The sequence below is a fragment of the Dryobates pubescens genome, chromosome 23, assembly GCF_014839835.1.
Source record: "Dryobates pubescens isolate bDryPub1 chromosome 23, bDryPub1.pri, whole genome shotgun sequence".
NCBI classification, from domain to species: domain Eukaryota; kingdom Metazoa; phylum Chordata; class Aves; order Piciformes; family Picidae; genus Dryobates; species Dryobates pubescens.
In genome coordinates, this window is record NC_071634.1 from 18,634,068 (window position 1) to 18,660,911 (window position 26,844).

Sequence of the window (26,844 nt, forward strand, 5' to 3'; positions counted from 1 at the left end):
GTGAAAAAAGCAATAAACACCACAATAAAACATTAATAAAAATGTTACTTTTATAGTATGTTTTCATATCTTCTGTTTGTAAGAGATTTGTACTTACTGTGAAGGGGAAAACCTGTCTTCTGTAAATACTTGTGCTGTTTGAAGTAGAATAGAAATGATGAGTTGTGTTGATGGGAATAAAATGCAAATTGAACATCATTTTTCCAGGGCTAGCCTGAAATCTACTATTTGTAGTGTACTGCACTGAGCCTGACCCTGCTTAGTTCAAATTGATGCCATTAGCATCTCGCTTTAATTTTCAGATTTAATCTTCAGATGGAGCCTTTGAGAAAGTAAGCTTGATGCTTTAAAGGTGTTCAGTTGGTAGTGTATCCCATTGCAGCGTAGTGTGAATTTGGGTAGGGTGAGAGAGAACAGTTCAGTAAACAGTATCTGTAACTGCCAGCAAGTTTTGAGGTTCATATTAAATATTTCAAACTGTTTATTTGGGGATTTGATTTTGTTTTTCTTCATCTTTCTTTCAGATTGCCATGGAGGTAGCAGCATGCAAGCCTATTGCCAATGTGATAGATACAGCAGTAGATATTTTTTTATGCAGCTATATAACTGATTCTGTGGTAAGAAATATTTCCTGTTACTCAAAATTGGGGCATCAAGTGGGAAATTCTTTGAACATAAATCTGCATTTAATTATTCTGGTTATTCTGAAGCATAAAATATCATATGGAAAATGACACAAGGAAAATATGTTCTGATCTGGCTCAAGTCCAAAGCCAAACGAGTGCTGAACTTGGTTTAGGTTCCCATTAAACTTCACTTTCTATTATCAAGATATCTATGAAATTAGCTGTTCTTATGGTTAAGTACATACAGTGCTACTGGCTTGGAATAAAAATTCTGGAAAGGATGGGTTCCAGTTTGATTGCTTGATTCTGAACCACTTAGAAATGGAAAAGCATAAAGGTCTGAAGTTTCAGCTGTGAAGTGCTAACTTAAAGGGATGGATTAGGGGCAGGAAAAACTTTCTCAATAATCTTTCCTGGGATCTAGAAAAGCAGTACAAGGCTTTATCACTTGATTTGTAGCAGACAGATCTTGATTCATTCCTGTACAGTGGAGCCTTTGAACATGGCTGTAGCAGTATGTAAGGGCAATACTGGCTTTTTCATCTTGCCAAAAGAGCTTGGAGAGAGGACAGCATATATTAGAAGCAGAATAAGAAGCCATATACTGGAAACTACCTAAAATACTCTCCAGCTATTTAACCTTATGGCACTTTTAGCCAGGTCCTAATCATACTAACAGTAAGTGCATGTAATCAGTCAAAGCCAAAGAACTCTGAATGTGATAAAAACCATTAAAACTTCTTAACATGCCAGAATCATGTTCTGTTCCTTGATTACCTCTTATGGTACCGAGCTTCCGTTCTTCTGTGTGTAGCCACTTGCTGTCTGGTGGGAGATAGACCATGTTTTTCCTCTTGATAGGATTTAGCTGAGTCACTTAGAAGTCAAAATGCCTCCAGCCAATACAAGTCATATTTAAATAAATCATCATTTTAACATCTGGTGCTAGCTCAGTTCAGCTGTATGATAATGAAATTAGTTACACAAACAGACTGCAAATTAGCAGGCTAAAAGGTACCTTGATAAAATGCTGGAAACTCCAATTTTGACAAGTACTGCAAGAAAGACAAATTCTTTCTTCTTTATCACTACTTTAGTGTGGCTGGTATGGTAATGCTGAGACACAGATTTGCTTCTAGACCAAGGCTGACTGCATTGAAATGACTTCCTATGGCACTGTGGCTGTGTAGCTTTGGGCAGCCTTGGATATGTTTCTGTTTGGTTACATTTTTAAGTTGGTGGTGTTCTTGCTTGTAGTTCACACTGGCTGAGGAGAATGCTTCATGTGCCCTGTTCCATGCTGGTATAGGAGCCTCAGATCTAAGTCCACAAATACAGTGCCTCTAATTTGCACTCTGTTCTTCCAGTAACAAGGCTTAGAATACCAAGCAAGATTTCAGTACTTTTCTGGTAATTCTCTGTGATCAATTTTCCTGGATTTTGCTTTATTTCAGAATACCTTCTGGTTTGGTTTGGGAGGCTCTTCAATATTTTTAATACCTGCCATAATTTTTGCTGTAAAACTCTCCAAATACTACCGTAGAATGGATACAGAGGATGTGTATGATGAGTAAGTATAGACTCCTAAGTCAGCTAAATGGCAAATGGATTGAAATGTTGTTTTTCTAGTCTCAAGAAGGTGCTCTAATCCTTAAACCTTCTGTGCTGTCAGATTAGAACTGTGTGTTCTAGGGAAACACTGCAGGCCTGCAAAAGCAGGTGGGCTTTTGTTGTTTGGACTTGCCACAATTCTGTGCAGACGATGCCAGCTCTGATTTGAAGACACATTTCAGAGTGAGGTCTTCAAAGCTTTGTGTACAGCATTTATATGAGTATCTTCTAAAGGTGCAAGTGATTAGCTTTGCTGAATAACCTGTTAAGGTGAATGGTGCCTGCTTTGTAACCTCCTTGAATTGCTTATTTGCTTTTTTACTGCCTCAGTTATTGCTAACTAGTCTTTCCTTTCTCAATTGCAGTTCCTCTGTCTCAGGGACTTGGCATTTTACTTTATGATAACTGTTCTTATGCATTTTTCCATCAGCTTTGGTTTCACTGGTTGTTTTTATGTGGGTTATTTTCCCCTCTTGGTGTTGCACATTGTTCAGTCACCCTGTGCACTGCGTTTCTCAGCTTTCACACTGGTAGTTTTTCATTGCACATTCACGGGTCAGTAAAGCAGAAACATGCATGTGCAACTACAATCACTCACTTATTGGTGTCTGGTTAATTACTCCTCCTTTGCTGTGGATTTTTGTGTCAAAATTGCCCATGAAAACAGAAGATAATTTTGTTTGTATTTCTTAAACCCTCCCACCTGAATAAAATAGTTTTATATTTTTAATGTAATGTATTATCTCAAAAAGAGGTAGGACATTCTGTTTCACCAGAGTGAGTATCCAACAAAACAAGAATAATAAAATAATTGATTTTTGGAGAATATAAAAAAAAAAAGTAAAATGTAAAACTATAATTATGCCGTAACTCCTGAATGTTACAAAGGAAAAACTATATTCTATTGTACAGACACAGTCTGTCTTTGCATACAGTTCCACCCTTCATGTTCGTGTCTGAAAGCCATACTGTACATAGTGCATCTTCCCATTAACATGGTCTTTCTGGGCATATTTATTTTGTTACAGTACAGAAAATGGTAATAATGGTTATCATAAAGAGCATTTCTATGGTGTACACAATCCTGTTTTTACAAGGTAAACCAAGCCTGAAACTGCATGCCTTCGTGTGTCCTTGCTTACATACTCCCTTAATCACCTACTCAGTTTTCTGCATGTTTTTGAAGTGAATCATTGAATTATCTTATTTTTGCATGATTGTTCACTACAGCAAGTGCTGTTTGATTTCTGTTCCCCAAGTGTTCTTTACATGACAGCAGATCTTGTAGTAGTTTCCATCAACCTCCAGCAGTTGCCTACACCGTTTTAAGGACTTGCAATATTTTACAAAAGAAGAAACTAATAATTGTTCAGACCTTAAAAGTCCCTTCATGATCTTTGAATCTTTAGTAGGATTGTTTAATACTCTTGAAGTTCATAGCACTTTTTCTGTGACATTTCAGTGGTGGCTGAATAGTTTAAACAATGTTCCTGAAACAGCTAAAAATTACTAACATAAAATAATCTTTCAAAGACCCACTAGTACAGTCCTGGCTTCCTTGAGTTTCTTTTCCTAGATTAAGTTACTCAAAATGCTTCCATAATAAAATATAAGGGTTCAGTTTGAAGCAGTGCTGTCTTCTGATGGGCTGAGTGAGATCATTTGAAAAACTGCTTATTAGATGAGATACACGCTTTGAATGTCTCAGTTTCAGATTCCCATATAGAACCTTAGCTTAATTTTAATTAAAATGAAACTCTTAGCTTTTATGCTAGCCTTGCTTTTTCTCATTTCCTACAAATTATTTTGGGAGATATTTTGAGAGATATGACTTTGAATGGATCTTTGTACACCTGTACTTGTGCAGGTGTAAAGAATTCCACAGGGTTGGCTTTTTTTGTCCTTCAGAATCCACTGGATGATTTTGCTGGAAAGAGATGCACGTATCTTTGTTTATAAAGTCTGAGATCTGTATGAGAGATATTTGGATTTGTGTGGCTGTTTCGCACAGGTGGTTTTATGTATACCTCAGAGATGCAAATAACTGCAAATGCAGCCACCATTTTTGTCAGGGCAAAACTGAAGTCTGGATTAAGTTCCCAATGTAGGTAATCCAGGATTTTTCTTCTATCATCAAACAAAGGTAACCAGAAATTTTGGTGGGAAAAACTATGAATCTGTTTCCTTTATATCTGGAAAATGTTTGATTAAATGGATAAAAGTTGAGAAGGGTTTATACAGTTGAGCTTGTTTCACCTCAGTTAGACACAGTGTTTAGGTTGTTCTGTGCAGAAGGAGCTGATGGGTTTGGTTTGTGTTTTTTTCTTGTATAGCTCTGTGGAACAGTGGTAACACATAGTGGAAAAGGGGTAAGTAACAAACTCTGTAAGTCAATTCTAGGTTTAGTATTACTTCACTATTTTCAAGAGGGCTGCTCTGCTCCCTGTAACATGAGTGCTGTAAGGTTTAAAAATGAAACAATTACTGAAGCATGTCAATGTTCACATGAGAATCTGTGCTGCCTTCTGCTTCAGTTACATTTAATTCTGTCTTCATCAAACTCTCCTGAATTGTTTTTGTGATTATTTCCAGGCTATACAAATGAGACTCAAGATTCCTCTGCAGGAATATGTCATCATTCTTCCAAGTGTATTGGCATTTGCATTCATCTCCAAATCCTGAGCCACTCGTTTTATGTCACCTGTACTGTAATTCCCAACTGTACTATTGAATGTTATGCCATAAACTACTGTACAGAATATTCTGCAATCAGGGCACTGCCTCTCAAAAACCACTGTTCAAGGCTTGAATTAAAATGGGGTTTGGTTGTTGGTTTTTTAACTTGTTTTTTACACTGGGCTTTGTACTCTACATCACAGTATAGACATTAATTAGATTAATTGCCTTTGCCTAGCAACCCTTTGACAGTTGGTGGAGTTCTTAACTCGCTGGTTTGTGTTAAATACAGCTCCTACATGTTTACATACAAACACATTTTGTATACAAAGACTTTTGTATATGTACATTTTTCTTAAAACTTAGAAGTGTTTTAGTTAAGACTTTAATACTGTATAATACTACTCACAAAAGAATTTACCAGCATGATCAGTGTTGCTATTTGGTGCTCCTGAATGCCCGGTTTGGACTAAATTTGCCATGTAATGGGATCCACAGTGTCTCTTTGTGTCTCTGAAAAGTTCAGTTGCAGTTTTGGCTTTTCCTTTTTTTTTTTTTCCCCCTTCTTTTTTTTTTTAATTATTATTCAATATTTAGTGGGTTTTGCAATATAGACCTAAAAAGGGGCTTTTTGGAGAAGTTTGTTTTGAAACTCTTTGGGTGGGAGGGATGGGAGTGTGTGGTGCATAATACAGCAAAAAAGCTAAGCTTTGTAGAGGTCAGTAATACTCAAAAAGAGCATGAGAGACATTGTGTGTTGGTCATCTTTAGAATGCTCTACATTCTCTATCTCCCTTTTCCTCTTTCATAGCCATTTCTGTCATGTCCCTGGTGGTATCACTGGTAAGCTGTGGCTCTTTCAGGGGGCAGTGATCCTATTTTTGCTAAAAAAGAGTTTCAAAATATAATTTCCAATACCGAAGTTGAAATGTATATAGGAATTGGAGGTAACATTTGTACCATTTAGAGTTACAGCCTTGAATTTAGGCCTACAGTTGTATTGCTGAACTAGGTAACAGTTGAATTCATCAACAAGGCCAAAAGTATGTCTGTTACTGGAGCGAAACATGTCAGTAGGTGAAGTAATTGATCTAAAATAGCGTCTCTTCCTGCATCAGTATTGTGAACTTTGTTCCAGCAAGGTTCATTGGCTTGAAGTAGGGATAATCCTGTAAAACATTGATATGAGAAGTGATGAGAGTCTTTGATCTGGAATAACATAATTTTTTTTTTCATTTTTAGATCACAAATGGAAACATTTCTAATTGACAGTATGTAGCATATGTGTATATGTAATGTGCAGAGCTGCAGATTTTTAAAGGTTTCTATTTTTAATTTGAGAAAACTGTTCCCAGTTCATTTAAATAAAAAAGAACTTGCTTAACAGCTACTTCATGTTTGATTCTCCATTGTTTTGTGTGGACCTATCTCAGAAGCACTTCACTCAGCCGAAATCTTAGGAAAATGATATTTTGTTTTCTTGTTTTGTTTTTACTCTGATTAAAACTCTCTGCTATATTTGATTTTTATTGATGACTTCAGAGGCCAAGAATTAGAGCAGGAAGGGATGAAAGAACATTGGCTCTGGGTGAGAGAGCTGCTGACTTCCACAAAAGATGAGATTTTTGCAGAGATGTTAGGATGGGAGCTAGAGCTGTGGAGGATGTCCACATAACCCAGCAAGTCCTCAAGGTGTTACCATTTCATCTTTTGTTTGCTTTGCACTGACAGCAGGTTTGGTGGTTCTTCAGCTCCCACAGCTCAGTGCTGGCATTCTGGCTTAACTTGTAAAAGGACAATTGTTTTCCACTGACAGAACAGACCATGAGCTGTTTTGTCTGAAGGACAGGCAGATGGAGAACACAGTCAGATGGAAGTGAGACACTTGGCAGTAACATATTATCTGTAATGTATAAATATAGCAGAGCTCCTGAGACCAAACTTTAGTATTTGTCCTTATCCTCGTAGTCTGATCTGCTTTCATCATTACAGTTTTTAAACTTCCAGAACAAGAGAGATGAAACTGATACAAAGTAACTTGTCAGTAGGTTTGAGCTCTGTAACAATCATTGGAACAAGAGAGATGAATGCCTTTGGTTTCTGACTGTCAGTGCTGTTGTGCATAACCAAGTGTAAATAATACCTTTTTCGGACAAACTAGAAGGTATTTGAGTGCTTGCAGCAGGGATTTGAAATCCTTGAAGTGTGAGGTGGGCAACAAGATTCTTGTTCTTCTAGCTGGATGACAGATGAGAAGGCTCCCCGGAAAACAGAAGTGTGAACTGTCTGAAGTGGGCTACCTATAATAGAACAGAGTACCTACCTACAGCAGCTATTCCATTATGTATGGCTCATGGCTGCTAGTGTGCCTCAGTTAGTCAAACATACCTAAATAATGCACTCCCCCTTCCAGAAGCTGTTCAGGGCAGGCTGGTTGGAGCATTCCAGCCTTTGAAAGAAGTGTCTAGTGGGGTCTTGCTAGCAGAAAAACAATGTGACTTGCAACAGCATGGGAGAGATTTTTCCTTATGACTTCCAAAATGCTGAGGGGTTTCCCATGATTTTCCTTAGCTCTGCTTTTAGTTACTGCAGCAGAAACTACTAGGACAGGATTCTACACTACAATGTTCCTGTTCTCTTGCCTTTGTTTTGTGGTGTTCTGCAGCATATGCCTGGGGGGGAGAGGGAGAAAGGGCATAAATTACAAATACCTGTCTGACATTCTTGAGGTTATTCCCTGCTGCTGCGACCCATGAAAGGCTACTTCTGTTGTCTCGCTCTAGTGGCTGCAAATAATCCATGGTGTGGCAATGGTGGTAAAGCTAACAAATGGTTGTTTTATGTTTAGGCCTCTAATACTTAATCTTGCTAAAGGTTTATGCCTTATCTTGCTGAATTATGCTAAGTCTAAAAATCCTTCATGGCTCAGAAAATGTGCAGTTGATTCTTTCATGTGTCCCCACTGCATGTCAGGTACTGAGAAAGTACTCAAGCTGTGTCTTTACTGTGCAACTCTTCCAAAACCCTATTCCACAGATCAGCCTTTGTTAGTGGGACACATTTGTAGGCATCCAGATGTAGCTGTATAGATGGCTTTTGCACTTCTGTCCTTTTTTGCTTCAGTATGGTCTTGCAAGCTCTGGTGGGAAGATAGCTGTAAAGCAGCTGGGGAATGGAAAATATCTGTTAAAAATCAAATTTGACATGTTCATCCTGGACAGGAATGTGCTGCTTGGTTATACAACCCTCACTCTGTCTTGAGCTGCATTTGCAAGATTTGTCTTGTTACCTTCTTGGGAGTTCACGGCTTACTCGACACTCCCTCAGGCTGCCAAGGATGGGCACATGCCTATTGGAGTGTGATCGACTCTTTTTATTGAAAAAAACCCCTTACACATTTCACTGGAAAGAGGCTTCTTTGTGCACCAAGCCTTTAAATTGTGAGCAGCCAGTGCCTTGCTAGTTTAACTTTTTCAGCTCACATTGCTCCAGGATCTCAGACAGCTCCTCTCACCATGAAGAGTTTTGCTCTTCTTCTGCTAGTGCTGATCTGTAGTATGGGAGGATTGGGACGGAAGCTGAAGCCAAAGAAAAGAAGCACCGCTGGAGACATCAGCTTTCGGACTAAAACCAAAGATGCTTGCAGAATGAGCGTGAGTGGGGACGAGGAGCTGAAACTTCGGATAGATTGCAAAAGCCAAGGCGTGTCCTACTGGTGTGAATTCACTGGCAAGCCCTCTGTCTGTCGTGCATTCAGAAACAATCCCAAGATTTACTGGAACCAGGTCACCGCAGAGCTTAGGAAGCTCCCACATGCTTGTGAATCTTCACAAGTGTTGAAGACCACCATGTGCCAAAAGGCTCCTCCAGAGGCTCTCATGAAGCAAATAGCTGCTGGGATGGAGCCAGATGTAGCAAACCAGGACCAAGCCCAGAAAAGTTCCACTTCTGTGAGGGGCGCAGGAAAAAGCCCTGCTAAGAAAACAGGGAAACCTCCAGTACTGCCAACCCAGCGTGGCCAAGGGTCTGAAAATGAAACGGAAGCAATGAAACTGGCACAGGAGCATTGCTGGGAATCCCTGCATGGCATCTGCTCCTACATTATTGGCATCTTTAGGGGTTAAGGATTTGTTTCAGGTAAAACTCTGCCTTGAAGCACAGCAGAATATGCCCAAAGTAATCCCCTTGTAGTTTTATTTTGCTCTTTGGGGGCAAAGTCTTTCAGGGGAGTAGACAGGGTGGGTCTAGGCTTACTCACTAAAATGGCAAAGCCTGTACTGTGACTTCTATGGGGCTGAACATTCTAAGCTTCCCCAGCAATGGCTACTAGCTCAGGACTACCTGACTGCCTCCTGTAAGGTCCTTAGGATGTGCTGAGATGTTTGTGCTGTCTGTTGCTAATACATAATTTCAGTTCTAACTTTGAGTTGTGCTTGTGCTCTACCTTCTGTCATTCCTTCCTTTGATGCTGGCTTTTGGATTTAAGCCTGTGAAGCGGGCTAAAGCAACAAGAGCATCAACTAGAACAATGTAGAAACTGGGAGGATAAAGTTTGATGTTTGCCCAAACTGCTAATTAATAAAATTATTTTTGCTTTAAAAATCAGTTTCTAAAGAACTTTAAGAAATTTAATCCAGCCAGACTGTCTTGGTTTGCTGGTCTGTTTCTTTAGAGGCAATAGGGGATCCTGTGCCGGCCCTTGTCTGGAATGTCTTATGTTTTCAGCCAGGACTGAAAAACACAAAGCCCTCGCCAGAGTCACTGGGTTTATGCCCACTTCATTTAGGCTCAGAGAAAACCAGAAGCTGGCAACTAAACCTGGCAAACTGTTGACAAAAATGAGAACAGATGCAGCATGAACCAGCAAGTTGCTTAAAGTGTTTAGACTGCTAATCATCTTCATTGTGCTTAATGGAGCAAAGTCACTAATTGTTTTTCTGTTCTTTCTGTTTTGCAGAGCAAAAGTTTTACAGCTGAAGAAAGGTCCTTGCTGTAGTTCAATGATTTAGACGTATGAATTGTGGGTTCAAAATGAGTCATCTCTGTAAATCCTGTAGCTGTTTTCTCTTTGCACCCTACAATGTTACTTTTTAACAACCCTGAAAAATTCATGAAACTGAAGTGACTGAATTTAAAGTGTTAGGATAACAAAGTGTTCCTGAGTTTGTTGCACACCAAGGTGTGCTCCATTTATGCAATCAAAGCTCCGCTTTCAGAGTGCTGACCTTGAATAGGATTGTGTGTGTGCTGATTCACTTTGATTTGTTAGAGGTGGAAGCTGTAAATGATACTGCAGTTAGTGCAAACAATAAAAATAAGGTTTTGGGAAATGTACTCGGTGTGCTTTCTTAAATGATGCTACTTGTATGAGCCATGGTATTTGACACTTGTGTCTGAAGAGATTGTTAGTAGTACGTGTAGGAGAAGTTACAGATCTGAGCCATTACTTTCCTACCATGAACGTATTTTCATGGAAGATTTTCAGTCTTACTACATTTGTATTACACAGGTAAGTTGCAGCCAGCAAGGGGAAAATTGGAGAAATAAGAATAATGTAAGAATCCATTTCCAAACAGAGCAGGTCAGAAGTGTGCAGCTGTGATGCATCTGCAGAGCTCAGGGCCAGTAGGATCTGTTAGCAGTAATGTTGGTGTTCAGGTGTTGGAGCTCAGTAAGTGTTCTGAAGGGAACTCCTGGCTGTGCACATGGGTACTTGCAGTGAGTCTCCTCAGAACACAAAGCAAGACACAAGTTGGCAGTGCTTGATACTTGTCATTAAACTGTTTCTGCAAGGCTTGCACGCAAGTGCTTCTCCAGCTTTACTCAGAGGTTTGTCACTCTCACTTCAGAATTCCAGGTTGTGACTGTGCAGTCACTAAACTTTGTGTTTTGAAATTATTTTCTGTCCCCAAACATCTTGAAATAGATGGAAAGGAACAGCAAGTAATTTGGTTGTTACTGAAACAAATCAGGAACAGCACCTCGGCAGCAGCAGTGTCCTTGGGCAGGCACATAGTGCGTTCTGTGGATCAATCACAGTGATTTGATGGAATGGGCAAACTTTTTTTTCCCTTCCTCACTGTTAATCTTTTTTCTAGTAGTATTTTTATGTGGAGGATTTTGTCATAAGTGTGGCTGACTTGGAGAGAACCCAGGGTCCAAAATTAAAGGTTACCTTAAATCCTTATCACTAGACAAATTTTCTTCTGGGCTGTATAATGACACTTTTAAATCATGTACATATTGAATGAGGCCTTCCTTGAGCAGCCAGGGCTAGTTGAGAGGCATCCCTGTCTGTCAGCTAGAGGAGGAGATGATCTCTAAGGTCCCTTCCAACCCAAGCTGTTCTGTGATCTCAGATGGCAAAGAATACTTTGTACCTTCAGCATAATTGTGAGATCATTTAATAAATTTTGTTTTCAAAGATCTTTTGGCTCCTTCAGTGCAGAAACTGTTGCAATACTGTTTTCTTCATGATCTCAGCCTGAGGCTGGAGTGGCAGCAGCCCATTTGGTGTACTGCATTTCACCCCCTGCCGTGGCACTCAGGGTATCCTTGTGGTGACTGAAAGCTTGGAGAACACTGGCCATTTCCAGTTCAGCTGTGGGAGCGGGCAGTGGAGATGCCGTCTCTTCATACCACCTTTGTTCCTCCTGGGGAGTATGAGGAGATGGTGAGTGCCAGTGCCTACTCTCCCAAGTCCCTGCAGACTACCAGGTGGTTCTCTTTTCTCACCTTTTCAGTTCACTCCAAGCCTGATGCTTATTAGTGCTCGATGAAGTTATTTGGGCTCTGTCATCAGCATGCAGGTAATAATCATTATCCATTAAATAACCCAGGACTCAGTTTCTGAAGGCTGTGGTCAGGCAGTGTGGGAAGCGGCTGTGGGAAAGTTGTTCTTTAAAAAGTAGAACCTTCAGCTGGTTCCAAACAGCTGCTCAGTCCATCAGGATTTAGGTCTTTGCCAACATACAGGAGAAATCCCCAAATTCTCATGATAGCACAGGGCACAGATGAGAGATTCCTTTACAGTCCTCCAGGAACAAATAGTTAAACACGAGGTAATAGAGGAAAAGGTAATTTGAAGTAGAATTTGAATTGTAACACTGCAGCCTTAGCAGTGGTGGTCTCATTTACAGAAGAATTACTGTAATCATTTGCAGAAAATGGATTTCTGGCTAAATAACTCTGAAAAAACATTGTAAATATTTAGAGTACTGTTAGTCCTCTGCAGACTCGTTTTAAGAAGCATTAATACCTCATGTTTAGGATAATTAATTTCTTGTTTGTTAATGATCTCCACACGGAGGAGCTGTAGAGTTAGAAATGACCCAAGTTAAAAAACAAGTTTTGCAAGAAGGAGATAGAGACGTCCCATGTGCTCTTGGTTAACTGAGCAACCCCCAAGTCTATTCTGACTGTTGAGGGATGCGTTTTCTCTCAGCTTTTGCTAACCATAACGAGTTGCATTAGAACTCGGAAAGGTGGTTCAAGAAACCTTTTTCTTCTTTAATGCCTTCTGCTCACTAGATACCCAAATCTGCCTTTCTCAGTGACATGAAAATGGCACATAAGGTTTGTCTGTTACCCTCATCCTTTCTCTCTGCTTTCAGAGACTTATGTCACATATAAAATGCTGAAAGCTTCTGACCCATGGCTTAGCTGTGAAATGTAGACCTTTGTAGCTGACTTGCTGAGCTTTCAGCAGGACTTTTCAGAGCCACTTCCAGATGTGACCTCCTGAGCTTTACAGCCCAAGTGCACTTAAAGGATGCTTACACTAGATTTTAAAGCTAACCAGAAGATTATGGAGGATAAACTTTGACTAATCCTCTCAGTGCATAGGTCAGGGTACGGTAGCTGTGGCTATGGTGGCTGTGGCTTGTGGAGGCATAGCTTGCATTAGCCCAAGAGCTACATTGCCATGTAGCTGAAATCTTTTCTTAAAATGTAGTCATCTACAGTGGCAAAGGAGTTGTCCAAACTGTCACTGTGCTGCCATGTTGCCTTTGCTGTGATAACTGTCATGGAGCAAAGGTGGTAGCAGTGATGCTTAGCCATCAATATTTCTAGTGAGGAAGTAGTTCTGCACATGGAGGGAACTCTCTGTTTGTTTATTTCCAGCTGGAAGCCACTGAAATAGACAGTTTGTTAGTTACTTGCAGGACTGAAGTCTCTGTCAGGGTTTGACCCTAGACAGCAATGAAGCACTCTCCAGCCACTCCTTCCCCAGTGGGATGGAGGAGAGAACTTCCAGTGCAAAGGAGAGGGGGGAAAAGCATGATTCCAGACAGAGCCAGCTTAATAAATGCAGGGAAGACAGGTCAACCATCAAGTGATGCAAAGACATTCACTCTACACCTCTGACATGCAGACTGATGCCCAGCCCTTAGGTCCCTTTGGTAGGTTGTCCTGGCTGTGTGCCCATCTCCAGCCAACTCTCAGGAGATGGAGAGGAGGCAGAGTGAGAAACAGAGAAGGCTTTGATGCTGTTTAGTGATGGCTAAAGCATCAGAGTGTAATTAGTTCTGTGGTAGTCACACCACCATATGGGCTACTATGAAAAATAATTCCATCCCAGTTAGACCTAGCACACTCTCCTACACCATAAAGTCCCTCGTTTTCCACTCCTGGATCCTCAATTCCTTTTCCTGGAACAATTTCTTGGTTCCTGTTTTCATTTTTCCACTGTATTTAGCAAGTGTACTTGAAATGGATTTTCATTCCATAGCAAGTGGAATAGACATCTTGCTGTGCTTGGAGCCAGTGCTAAGCCCCACAACATTACCAGGCATGGTTAATTGCATTACTCAGAAGAGTATGTCCTGTGGCAAAACCATGCCTCCACTTTACAAGCCAACAGGATCAGCAAAGAACAAGACAAAGACACAGAGAGAAGCTGACAGAGAGGGAGGAGCATCAGTCAGTGCTGCACACCTGATCCCAGCATGAAGACCCCACACAGTGACTATTTCTAAGGGAATTGGAATTTGCTTCTGAGCTTTGTGGGTTTTTTCCCCATAATGAATGCTGTCTGTAGTGGAGAATAATTACTTATTTTGATTTTTTTTAATGGTCTCTAATACATTTTTATGACAGGAAGTAGCAAAACATTTGAATACCACTCCAGATGTGTCAAATGCTCTTCCTTTCACAAAGAATTAACGAACGCTGCTACCCAAGTTCTGCTAAACACAATAGCAGTGCAACTTGTGGAGGGTGTTGCAGGGTATGTTCCTCAATGGCTGGGAAAGGCTCATCTGGAGAAGCTCCGGAGCTAATAAATTCCTTATCATTGCTCATGAAGAGAGAAGGAGTTGGCTGAAGTAACATCTAACATGTGCAAATGCACCTTGTTACCCGGCCACAGCTGGGAGTTGTGTGCTAAGAATGAGAGCTGGCTCTTGCCCAAGGAGGTGTGTCAGAGGTAAAGGAAGGTGCAGCTGAAGTATCCTATTGTGTTGTAACAGTCTTGCTGGAAATCTGAAGGTGTGTCTCTGCCTTTATATAGAGCAGGCTGCTTTCACACCCAACTGTGATTCTTTGGAAAGAGACTAGTTCCAGCAGGAGCTGCATTTGGGTATCTCCAAGCCCTGTGCAAGGTATGTCCTTAAGTTATCTTATTTTGTACTGTAACAGAAGGGTGCATTGGTTATTGCTTCTAATGTTATTAGCTACTGTATTTACAACACTGCTGTCAATATTACAAGATGCTTTCTGAGGAGGGGTTCATGGAGTGAAAGTTCTGCATACAGTATAGGGCATGAGGCAAGTCAAGTGAGAACTATGCCAAAGTAGGATCTGCTCATCTCTGCTGCTGTCTGTGTATTCCAGATTCTACATTTGTGTAACTGAAGGTAGTTGCAGGTAGTCGAATGTTGAACCCGGCTCCTTAGTTAGCATGCCTACACATGAATTTCTGTTTTCTAGCACAGAACCTTGGCTACAGAAGTGGCTATGATGGAAATGCCTGAAAAATATCTTTAGATTCAATCAGCTACATGTTGTATTTAAACCTGCTACTGTTATGGAATGAGCCTGAAAGCTGCTTCATAAGGAGAAACACCCACAGAAATAATAAAATGCTCTGTGTGGACGTAAGAATCAGCTTGATAATAATTTGCTAATTTGCTGCACTTCAAAACTGAACTTGCAGATTTATCCCTTGTATTTGGTAGCTTTAGACAGAGCCCAGTACAGTGCAGGTTTGTCTCCAACAGCAAAAAGGTAGCTCTGTTTGTTTAGCAGTCAAGGCAGCAAAGAATGCATCAATAGTTAGTTTGGTACTTGCAAAGACTACTACCATTGGTTTCCACAGAAATCTGAAATATTGGCATAACCAGGGAATTAAGGCAATTGTCAGGATGCCTAAGAAACTATTTTGCTCAACTTGAACCAACTGTTTTTCTTTGTCTGGCATATTTTTGGATAGCCAAAGGTTGGAGTCAAAATGGTTTCTGTGCCATTTACAAAAGGGGAGATATGGGGCCAGCTAACTGCTTTGTGTTATAACCTAGGATGTCTATCCGAGATTGACAAATCCCAGGTTCAAATTCCTTCTCTGACAGCAGAAGAGATTTTAATGAAGGTGCCTCAGTCACTGGTCAGTAGCAAGTCCTGGGAGTGACTCTCTTGTGTTCCAAATAGCATAGATAATTAAGTAATTGGATCGGAAGGACTTATTCCACAGCCATCTACAGTTCTCAAGGATAATACTTAATGGTTCCAGAAGCCAGGTATTATCCACAAAGAACCCACAGGATTTTGCCACTAGCGTAATTTTAATGTGTCAAAGAGCTGTGCAATATTATGTTGGAAATTCTGTAACTGTCAAATTGAGTCCAGCATTAAATGAAAATGTTTTGCATTTTATTTGTTTGTTTTGAAGGAAGAACAAGCAAAACAGAAACCATGAGAATCAAAAGCTTTGGACTTCTTTGTCTGTTGATTGTGGTCTCTCAGCTGCTACTAGCCAACTGTGAAAGACAGAAGGAAAGCAAAAAGAGAAAACAAAACATAGAGAACAGTGGAAAAAGCCAAACTGAACCTAACCATGAAAATGAAAAAGGGAGGAAGTCAAAAGGAGGAAAATCATCTCCTAAAGGGAAATTTAAAACCAAAGAAAATGCTGAGTGCAGCTGGGCAGTGACCAATGTGAACACAGCTACTGTGCACATAGAATGCAAGCATGGTGACAGGGAGTTCTGGTGTGAATTCTCTGGAGATCCTTCCACGTGTGCACAGTATGCAGCAAACCAGAAATCCTTCTGGAGACAAGTCTCCCGATCCCTCAAGAAGCAAAAGCAACTCTGTCAAGACCCCAAAAGTGTCCTGAAATCTAAAGTATGTAAGAAGGGTCCACAAAATACTCACCTCAGGTTGACCCACTCCAGCCTACTAACATCAGCAGGCCCTGCAAAAGGGAACACAGTTCATCGTGCAGAAGTTGTTCAAACTCCAGCATTTGCCTCTGTGACCGAAAAAAAGCTTGAGCACAGTCCTGAAGACTGTGTCGAAGACATAGATTATATTGACCAGAAAAAGGTGGCTGAGGAGTACTGTCCAGAGAGCTTGCTTTCTTTGTGCAACTTCTTTATCACGATGGTCCAAGACAAGAAGTGTTGAGGAGGTGTTTCTAAAGCTCTGCATCGTGCCAGCCCAGTCTCATCCACGCTGCTGCAACCTACTCCAGGTGTTACTCTGATACTATATAGTGTATATAAGAAAAGAAGGAATACATTTTTCTGATTTTGTGTATATACAACAGCCTACACCCAACATAGTTTAAGATGTTATACATTTTGTTTGTATGTAGATTGCTACCCAGGTGTCGCCAATGGATGTTACACACTCTGGCACAGAAGTATAGAAGTCTTGCCCCTCTTAGAGCTATGCCAAAATGATGGATCACAGAATGGCTTCGTTTGGAAGGGACCTCAGAGATCACCTACTCCAACTTCCCCACAATGGGCAGGGACACCTCTCACATAGACTTGGCTTCTCAAGGCTTCATCCAGCTTGGTCCTGAACACTCCCAGGGAGGAGGCAGCCACAAGCTCCGTGGGCAACCTATTGCAGTCTCACCACCCTTGTACTGAAGAACTTCTTCCTAACATCCAGTCTAAAACTCCTCTCCCTCAACTTAAACCCATTCTCCTGTGTTCTATCGTTAGATGCTCTTATGGAAAGTCCCTCTGCAGCCTGTATAGGATTCCTTTAGGTATTGGAAGGCAGCTCTAAGGTCCCTTTGGAGTCTTCTCTTATCCATGCTGAACAGCCCCAACTCCCACATCCTGTTCTCATAGCAGAGGTGTTCCAGCCTCTGGAGCACCTTTGTGGCCCTCCTATGGACTTGCTGCCACAGCTCTGTGTCCTCCTTGTGATGGGGACAACAGAATTGGATGCAGTATTTGAGGTGGGGTGTCACCAGAGCAGAGCAAAGGGGCAGGATCACCTCTCTTGACCTGCTGGCCACACTTCTCTTGCTGCAGCCTAAGATAGGATTTGAGTGCTGTGCACTTCCTGTGAATGTAGAAGGTTCTCGACCTAAAATTTACTAAGAAAAATAAACTTCAAAATATATTAAAATAGTCCCTGTGTGTATGTGTGCTTGACCAGATGTCTCCTTAAGTGATAAGCCTTTCTCAAAGACCAATCTTCCACAGGATCCAGGTAAAGTGCTGCTTATAAAGTAGTTTTACAAGTACTTCTGCAGCTTTGCAGCCTTCGACTTTCTCAGACAGAGCAAGCAACATTCTGATAGGGAGCATCTTTAGTCTGTCATCAGGCTGATAATGAAGGACAGCAAGATTTCCAGATTTTTCTGTAGCTTTGCAAAGCTTCAGCTTTTCCATCTCATCCAAGGGTGTCAGAAAACTTTGTAAACTTCAGTTCTCTCTTTTCTGCTATAGCTTGAAGCACGTTATACTGATTTCCTGGCAGGTAAACAGAGAGACAGAGATAAAATGACTTACACAAGTTCAGGCCCAGGCCCAGCAGCTAAAGCACTTGTGCTAAGCACTGCCTGTGTGTTCTTCTGAAGTGCCATTGTCCGCTGCCTTTGTGTAAGGACAACACTAATAAACACTTTTTTAGTTATTAATCTTCTTCTGTATTTATTTCTGTTTCAGAGAAAGCCAAACTCTGCAAGAGTAGAGACTTTAGGGAATGTAAAGCTAAGCAGTGACGTCTGACCTTTGCTGATTTTTGAAACTTCAGATGGATGAAATATTATTTACAAGTTCCACTTCTTCAGTGGGCTCAGAAGGTCTTCTACCGCAGTGGTGCCCTTGGGGAAAGTGGAACTTTCATGAAATGCACTTTCCCTGAGCATTTCTAGCAGATTAAGCTAGTATTTCTGTTTCTTGAGAAAACACAGCCTGTTCTCTTCTGTAATTATCTCATTGCTAGAATATTTGTGAGAATGTTTTTAAAACCTTCTACCATTTCTTTTCTTTCCTTCTCATATAAAAATGTTTTAAATTAACCTGTCTGAGAAGGGTGTTTTAATGCTACTTTGTCTTGTTGTCACAGCATTAAAGGCCCTTGCCATTATTTATTATCAGTTAGCATTTTCCTTGCAATGAAAAACTTTTCAGGCTGGAGGTGAGGAAGAAATTCTTCCCAGCAAGAGAGATTGGCCCTTGGGATGTTCTGCCCAGGGAGGTGGTGGAGTCCTCATCCCTGGAGGTGTTTAGGAAGAGTCTGGATGAGGCCCTTGGAGCCATGGTTGAGTTGTCAGATGGTGCTGGGTGATAGGTTGGACTGGATGACCTCAAAGGTCTTTTCCAACCTGGTTAATTCTGTTCTATTCTGTTCTGTTTTAACTTACAAAAAAACCCCACTTAAATTTAGATGGAGGCCCTCAATAAGAGAGGAAAGTGCTACTTCTTCCTCAGGGCTGAAATTATTTTGGCAGAGTCAAGAAGAAGGCATGGAATCAATCCAGGCATCAGGCACAGCATCTTAAAGAGGACAGAACTCTTGAGAGGTTCGCCTAAGTGCTTCATAGGGTTCATTTACATCTTTTGCTACTTGCAATATTGTGATCTCTGTGTGACCAATACCTTGAATGTCGGCTGCTGCTATGAGTCAGACAAACTGTGTCAGAAGGGTTCAGCTGTGTTTTGCCAACTTTGAGTGGCACAAAAGGAAGCAGGTATTTCTTACTGAAGTTGCAGCTTCTGTGCATCTTGTGGGAGCACTGGGTATCGCCAGGCTGTAGGATAAATTCTGCTGGACTGATGCCCACAACAAATGAAATTCCAGTAAAGAGGGACAGCAATACGAACTTTTGTGAGGATGGAAGACAGCCATTCTGGTGCCAGGCAGGGTGGAAAACCAGCTACTGGCTCCTTAAATAGGTAGATACGTAAATACTGGAAGTGCAGTTCCAGCTGTCAGACTGCTTCCATTTTTGGCCTATGCAACTACCTTGCATTGGGGGATCATTGAGATAAAGTCAAAGGATGCAGAGAAGGGATTAGGAGCACACATTTGGCTCAAGCCCTCACACACTGTAACAATTAATTATGACTATCTAATGCAGTAGACAGTCACCTGTAGAACAGTCCCGGAGCACTGGGCAGGGCTGACTTCATAGGCTCAGTTGCTCCAGATGTTTTGGAAGGCATCCAGTTCTCACTACCCTTAGCTGCTGTCCCCCTCACAAGTGCTAGGGCAAGAACTGCTGCCCGCAGTCTGATCCGCCCAGCCGGGAGCTGCACACACCTGGCCCGGAGGCACTGCTCTCCCTGCTGGCCAGCCGGGCACACAGAGCCAGTTCTGGCCCAGGATTCCAGAGCTGTGAGTTACATCTCCATGTGTCAGCACCAAGACTGCGTGGGAGCCCCATGCCCTCTGCAGGGACTCATTATATGTCTGCTGCCTTCTTGTTCTCTGTCAGGAATGACTTTTATCTTCACACGTGCCTCTCTGCAAGAGGACAATGTGCTTGATCTCAGCAGGTTCTGGGTGCATGTCACTTGTGATCCATGCAGTTGTGCCAATATCCTACAAGGACAATATGGATCGTCAGGAGTAAAAGAGAGGAGATCTCTGTGCAGCCTTTTTCTGTGGACGGTGGGCTAATAACGTGAGAAAGCACATCTCAAAACTGTCTCAACCAAAGGATGGGATTGTTCATGTCCATGGGTATGTAGCGTTGGATATTCCTTGGGAGAGTGCATTTCAGAACAGGGGGATGTGAGGCAAGTATGTCTGGAATTGAACTTACAAACAACCTTTCTCATAATTGCATAGACCACAAGTCTGCAGCTAAGTGTGTCTAAGTTCTTGCACTTACCAAGCTTTGTATTTCAGTCCTGTGTCTATAAAGCAATCACTTGATAGCAGTTATGTATGAGTTCCTTTTTCTGAGCATTTACAGAGCCAGTTGGTCAGTATATCTTCAGTGCTTTTGGAGTCAATCTGATTAGGATAAATAAAATGCTTCCTGGCATTATTCCTCTTAGGATCTGTGGTCATTATAAATGGTAGGTGAGCTGTAGTCTATGCCTCTTTTCCCTAGCTGCACCAGTCGTCATTGTGTCTGAACTTCATGTTTGAATAGCTTGGAATAATGGTGGTAGTGACTTTTCTAACACCTGTAGCAGGGCAAGCAGGGATATGGTGAAGGAAAACAATGAGTGGATTTAAATTAGGTCTGTGTACCCCAGGTGTTCTGTCCCACCATGTGGGGAATACAAGCACTTCAGCCTTCTTAGTGTCCAACTGAATGACCTTCCTCATGGGGAGAAAATCAGTGACTGAATCAGGAATTAAACAAACTTCAGGGTTCCAGTGGTCCCCTTCTCACAGCTGATGATTAGATCATTCTGCACAAGAACTACATGTATCTGTTCTGGAAAGCATTTAGCTAACTTGTAAGCATTGATCGCCTCCAAGAATACCTTTGGGGAAAAGTAGCTTACTTTCCAGGCAAAGCAATTTATGGTTTGAAAATTTATTTGGAAAGAAGTTTGGGGCTTTGGAAGATAAGAAACTTATTCTAGCTCCAGAGATACAGAAGTTTCAAGGAGTTTCCTTGCACTTCTAATGTGGAATGCTTATACATTTGGTAACTGCTTTAGATTATAGATGATCTTTTCAGGTGGACCCAGCCCCCACATACTCCCACAAATTCTCAAACTCTCATCAACCTTCAGTGAGTCCAAAAAATGCACTTTTTGAAAAGGGGAGAGAAAATTTTGAAATTAAGATATTTTCCAGGTTATCTCCTAACATATGACAACCTTACCTGGAAAATGTAAGATGCACCTTCATATTCGCTAGGGAATGGGGATGCATTGTTTGTGCCTAGAAAATCGTTCTGGCAACACAGCACTACTTAAGAATCAGCAAAATTTCAGCTCCTTTACCCTTATGTTTTCACTCTTTTCTTATTTTCTGCAGTCTATCTTCTACTCACTTTCACACACTATTTCATTTGAAGGAATTTCCATCCCTTTTGCAACCTTCTTTATTCATTTACCACTCTGGTGATAGCACTGATTGCATACCTAGTCTCCTTTCTTGCATGACTACTTGTAGGAGAATAGAGCTGAGTGACTCAACTTTCCTTGCTTCCATGAGTGCCCTACCCTCCTCTTCCCCTGAGGGGGCCAATGGGTGCCTGCATCTGATATCACCTCACCTGAATTTGACCAACCATAGCAGAGATTGAGTGTTCTGACAAGCCACATTTTACACAGCCATGCTCAATCCGTGTAGACATAGCTGAACCTAGATAATGATCTCCACTCCCTCTTCCACCTTCACCTTACTTTATTTTTTTTCTGATGCTGCCCTGAGCAAGGCAGCTCAATACTTGTTGGTAGCTGCTGTGCCTCACCCATGCCTTTGCCTGGTTTCATTCCATTTCAATGTACTATATCATTTGTCCCTCTAGGCTGTTTCCAAAAGTGATACCACTTAGCTCAGAAGACTGGGAATTGATCAAATAGAAGAATTCAGCTTCAAAGGTGGGAAGTTCTGCAGGTTCCAGCCTGCAGAAGTTCCTTGCAATCTTGTCACTAGGATGGTGGTACCATCTCATCCCTGGCTGGAGCATGCGTGGCTCCTTCCTGTTAGTATCATAAAGGATCTCAAGTCCACTGTAGGTATTCCTGTGCTCTGACATCTTTGAGCTTCTTTCTCCCCCCTCCATTGAAAGAGCAGAGGAACTCTGAACCCTGTCTGCGGTCATCAACTTTCTTCAAAGAGCTAAAGAGGAAGAGGCAGAGTACCAGGGTTCTGGCAGGTTTAGAGTTTAGAGTTTCAGAGGTTAAAGTTAAGGAACACTTAAAGGTTTCAAGAGGTTATCCAGGTGCTTTGCTTGCACCTTCCATTGCCATTACTGCAGTGAGGTAACACAGGGTCACATAAAGAGAGGGGACTGGCTATGTCACAAAGCTTTTTACCTCTTTGTGAAGCTACTACTAGCAAAAAATGATGTGTTAGGGCCCCATTTATCTCTTCAACGAGGATTTGTGTGACAGGTTTCTCTGGCAACATGCTCCTATCCATGTCAAGTGTGTGTTTTACTCAGCTACTAGAACCTCTTCTAGAGTTACTTTCTGATCCCATTAGAAATATATGTTTTCAGACAGGTCAGTGATAATGAATAGGTGGCCTTTAGCCCAGAGTTCATTGCTAGCCATGAGCAGCATGACTCATGCAGTGGCTGCTATCATGTCACAAAATTCTTCCTAGTTTAAGTACAGAAAGAAATAATCTTCACTCTTTCTTGTAACACTTGAAATATTTGCATTCTTTAAGCGTGTTACCACTAGTTTAGATGTTCTTCTCACGGCAGCTAACTATGAGTTACTGCTCATCATAGTCACCTCAGATTTCACTTACCAGTAGCACACAAGAGACTGCAACTTATCTGTTGTTTGCTAGAAACATCTCTGAGGCCAGACAATCTTGTGGTCCAGTTCTCTGTATTTGAGATGATAATATGCCAGATGCTTCTTGTCCTCAGACTCAATCAATAGGGTCTAAAATTTGAGCCATGAGCTCTGAATCTTGTAAGAAAATACATTTTTGTGGAATCTGGGAGTCTTTGGATTTGATTCAGCAGCTGATGAGGTAAAGGCAGATAACTGTGCCTCAGAGCTGTGATGCAGGACGCACAGCACTTTCTATGCATTTGATCATAGGGTACTAAATCACCAGACACACCCATTGCTGGTGCATAGGAAGCAGCAGCAGTGGGCACAGCCTGAGTGGTGCATTGCAGTGCAGGCTATTCAGGGACTGCAGGAGCTCCAGACTGGAGGTGTAAAAGAAATCATCTTTGAAAATCACTGCATAAAACCAGTTACCAGTGCTCCTTTTGTACCAGTATGATTTATTGCATGCTGGATGTGCATCTGTCTGGCAACAAACAACACATATGAACAATGCTTTCTTTGCTCTTTCCAGAAATCAGCTTGCTTCACTGAGACCTTGTACTCTTCCCTTGCAGAGGCCTCCCACTCAGATGCTAGTATGCAGTGAAGTCTGTCAGAGGAAGGCATTTTTGCTGGTGAGATACCAGGTGAGCTTCAACTTGGAAAAAGAGTTTGAAAAACATCCTTTTTCACCCACAAGGAATTCATGCACCACTTTTCTGGTCTGCATCTCAAAAGCTATGAGCATCAGATGCAGCAAGTGAAGCAAGCTGGGAGCCCTGGCCACCACTGTATGCAGACTTGAAGTGCACATGGAGTGCCCTCAGTTTTCTGTGACGCTCACGGAGTTTCACATCTTCCACATCCATGTCAACCTGTATACTACACTAAAGAAATATCTCCCCTGGCCTCACCTTTGCTTTTGACTTTTACACTGACAGCTGAGGAGGTCTGCAGTATCCATCCTGCCTTAGAGACCAAACACTACAGCCCAAGGAAAATTCAAAAGATGGAGATGGGTTCCTTTTATATGCCTTGTAACTGAGCTTGACTCATGTTTGTCAATGTAAGGAAGGCTTGAATTCAGCTTAAATGTTGTCAGAAAAGCCTCATATTTGTCACAAAGGGGAACATATAAAAAAAATCCAGCCTTTGCCCAAAACTTTTTGCAAAACCAAAGAGCAGTAATAGCATATTAAGTAATGAGTCTTGCTGCTAGACATTTTAATGGCCATTCATATGAAAAGATGGATCAAATGTGAAATGAAATATTCAAACAGTCGTGCCTAAGACTTCAATTTAGTCAAAAGCCTACAATCACAGTCGTGCCTAAGACTTCAATTTAGTCAAAAGCCTACAATCATTCACTGTTCATTCATTATATATTATCTGCTAATGAAGAAATACTAAGTGCCTGAGCATATATGAAGGACATGTTTGACTGTGTGTAATATGCTAACCAAGCCTCTGTTGTGCTTAGTTACAAGGGGCAGAGAGAGCACTGATGAGGAAAGCTGTTGGCATTTTCCATCTGCAATGACAAGGTGCAAAACGATGAGCAGCAGCAGAGCCACACTAATGGTCATACTGAGTGGTGGTGCACAAGGCTTGAGTTTTACTCCCCAGCTGTCCTGCACCATTATTCTAAATCGCAAGGCTCATGCAATGACGGTGAGTACCTTGTTTGCTAATAATAGAGCAGAAAGCTGTTACAAGGAACACTGTGGAGATAGGAGGAAAGGGAAGTGTGTTGCAGATTGGCCTTCCTTTGGGAGGGGAAAAAAAAAAATCAGAGAAACGTGCGTGGGTTTGTCTGAACTTCATCTCCTTTTTCATCAAGTGTTGTCCTTCAGGCGTTTAGCTAGGATTCTGGACATCTAGTGGTTTAAACAGAGCCAAAGAGCACATGCGCAGTATGTTAATACATCCTGGATGTACTGGTGTCATTCCAAGTGCTGTCTGCAGCCAGAACCGAGTACTGTAGTTTTATTAGAGGACACAGAGAGCAGGGAGAAGCCTGCAGCAACCTCAGGAGCTTGTGACACCAATGCTAATCTTATCTGTGCTACTTGCAACTTTAGACAGCTGCTCTTGATGTGTGCTATTGTCCAAGGTCCTACAAAGGTCACAGATTGAGTTTCTGTTGTCCCTGTGCCGTTTCCATAAAAGACTTACTCAAAACACAGACAAATAACCCCACACTTACGAGCAGCATACTGTCCACAGGAGCTGCTGATGTTGATTTATCTGCAGAAAATTAAAAAGTCAAAGCTGAAGCTGACAGGTCAAAGCCCAAATTACTCATCCTTTACCTGCTTTGTACTATTGCCAGAGAGCTGCTAGTAGTATTTGCTGGAAAAGAGCCTTTACCTGAGGCTAGTTTATGAGGTTCACAGGCACGAACATCCCAAGAAACAGTGATTTCCATAGGGAACAGTTTGTTCTGTTTCATTTGGTAACAAGTGCTGTGGTTTTTTGAGACCTGTATTGAAATACTATATTCATGACAGGGAAAACTGCCATTGCAACAATACAGGCTCTGTACATGGCTGTTACCAATAACTCGTTCCACTCAAGCACTGGGTTTGCATTTAAATGCCTTGCACCTGCCAGTGTGCTGAGAATCACAGCAGCAGGGCTGTGGGGAGAGAGTTGCTGGGTGCTAAATGGAAAAACGGGCCAGAGGACCTGGCTAATCCCACTCTCTTCTGGCTGCAGGTAAGGCTGCAGTGTGCATCCTGTTTCTTCACTCCTCCAGTTTCTTTGTTTCTGGGAAATGTTGGGTCTCTGGTGATAGAGCTGTCAGCCAGCCCGTGGGGGAATTTTTCCTGCAGTAGTTCCTGGTTTCCCTTCCTCATGTCTAAAATGCTCAAGCAGGCCCAGGCATGGCTAATGCTCTCCTCCTCTGGGTAGTCTTCCACTGCGAGCACTGCTCCCTGAAGTCAAGTCCATCTCAAATTCTGGGCTGCTAAGGCATAGTCACTACATTAAGGCTGCTGCTCTCCACAACTACCTGAAGGGAGATTGTCGTGAGGTGGGTGCTGGTCTCTTCTCCCAGTTAACTAGTGATGGTACAAGAGGGAATGGCCTCAAGCCGCACCAGGGGAGGTTTAGGCTGGATGTTGGGAATTTGTTTTTTCACTCTGAGAGTTGTCAGGCTGCCCAGGGTGCTGGTGGAGTCAGCATCCTTGGATGTGTTTAAAAGTCACAGAGATATTGTGCTTGGGGATATGGCTTAGTGGTGGACTTGGTAGAGTGGGGCTGATGGCTGAACCTGGTGATCTCAAAGGTCTTTACCAACCTAAATTGTTCTGTGATTCTAAATGTGGGAGCTGGACTGTGTCCTGGTTGGACTCAGAACTGGGAATGAAGCAGCATAAACGTCTGGGTCCTGTCTCAGTAATGATTAACTGGAAGATCCTTGTCAATGCTGAGCAGACTTTTTATCTTATTTCAGTTAATAATAATAATAACAGCATTCCTATCTCTGGCCAGAGTTAAGTTCTGACAGGCTCCAGCGAGGGCTATGGGCCAGGAGGTTCCTATCAACTCATGGGATGGGCCAGGTGGTCTCTGCTTTTGCTGTTGTTAATATTTAGTACTCATCAGCTAATGAAAACAGTACTGGAGGAGGTATATAATTTTCTATAAATTTTTAATTTATTAGGTCAAGTTTTTTATCATGCCAGGGCATTGGACATAGTGTCAGTGAGAAGAGTGGTGATTTTAGACACGCAGAATGGTAAATTCCTGCTGTGGGACTCCAGAAGTTTTGACATTGTAATTAAAAAGCAATTTCTTTTGCACTGACACAATTTGTCATGCTGTACCTGCCCAGATCAAAATCAGTCATCTCTGTGCCACTGGCTTAAGGTAATATTGTGAGACTGTAAACACAAACAATCCAAACCAAAAGCTTTTCCTCCTCGTCTTGAAATGTCAACCATCTCCTTTTGGCTTCAATGTTCAGCCATATCCCCTGGCCCACGTGCTTATGCCTTCCACCTGGTTTAATCACAGGTGTCTCCATTTTC

General features: G+C 41.8%; 3 protein-coding genes across 13 annotated transcripts in view; all 3 read left to right on the forward strand.

Annotated features, from left to right (window-relative positions):
* The window catches only part of PROM1 (prominin 1), a 53,527-nt gene extending 48,062 nt beyond the window's left edge, over positions 1-5,465 (forward strand). For 7 of the 11 annotated variants that reach the window (XM_054172117.1, XM_054172119.1, XM_054172121.1 and 4 more), the window contains 3 exons: positions 525-617; positions 2,081-2,196; positions 2,603-2,888. In XM_054172117.1, the coding sequence (XP_054028092.1) occupies positions 525-617; positions 2,081-2,196; positions 2,603-2,639 (246 nt within the window). In that variant the 3' untranslated portion in view covers positions 2,640-2,888. Of the gene's footprint in view, positions 1-524; positions 618-2,080; positions 2,201-2,602; positions 2,889-4,570; positions 4,607-4,829 lie in introns of those variants that run through there. The other 4 variants (XM_054172120.1, XM_054172124.1, XM_054172126.1 and 1 more) reach the window with 2 other exon arrangements.
* Positions 5,466-8,312: 2,847 nt separating this feature from the next.
* Positions 8,313-10,029, forward strand: FGFBP2 (fibroblast growth factor binding protein 2). Its single transcript, XM_009910432.2, has one exon. The coding sequence runs from the start codon at positions 8,429-8,431 to the stop codon at positions 9,035-9,037; it is 609 nt and encodes a 202-aa protein (XP_009908734.1). The 5' UTR covers positions 8,313-8,428; the 3' UTR covers positions 9,038-10,029.
* A 5,680-nt stretch (positions 10,030-15,709) lies between these two features.
* On the forward strand, positions 15,710-16,576 carry FGFBP1 (fibroblast growth factor binding protein 1). Its single transcript, XM_009910430.2, has one exon. The coding sequence runs from the start codon at positions 15,765-15,767 to the stop codon at positions 16,536-16,538; it is 774 nt and encodes a 257-aa protein (XP_009908732.2). The 5' UTR covers positions 15,710-15,764; the 3' UTR covers positions 16,539-16,576.
* Positions 16,577-26,844: the final 10,268 nt, after the last annotated feature.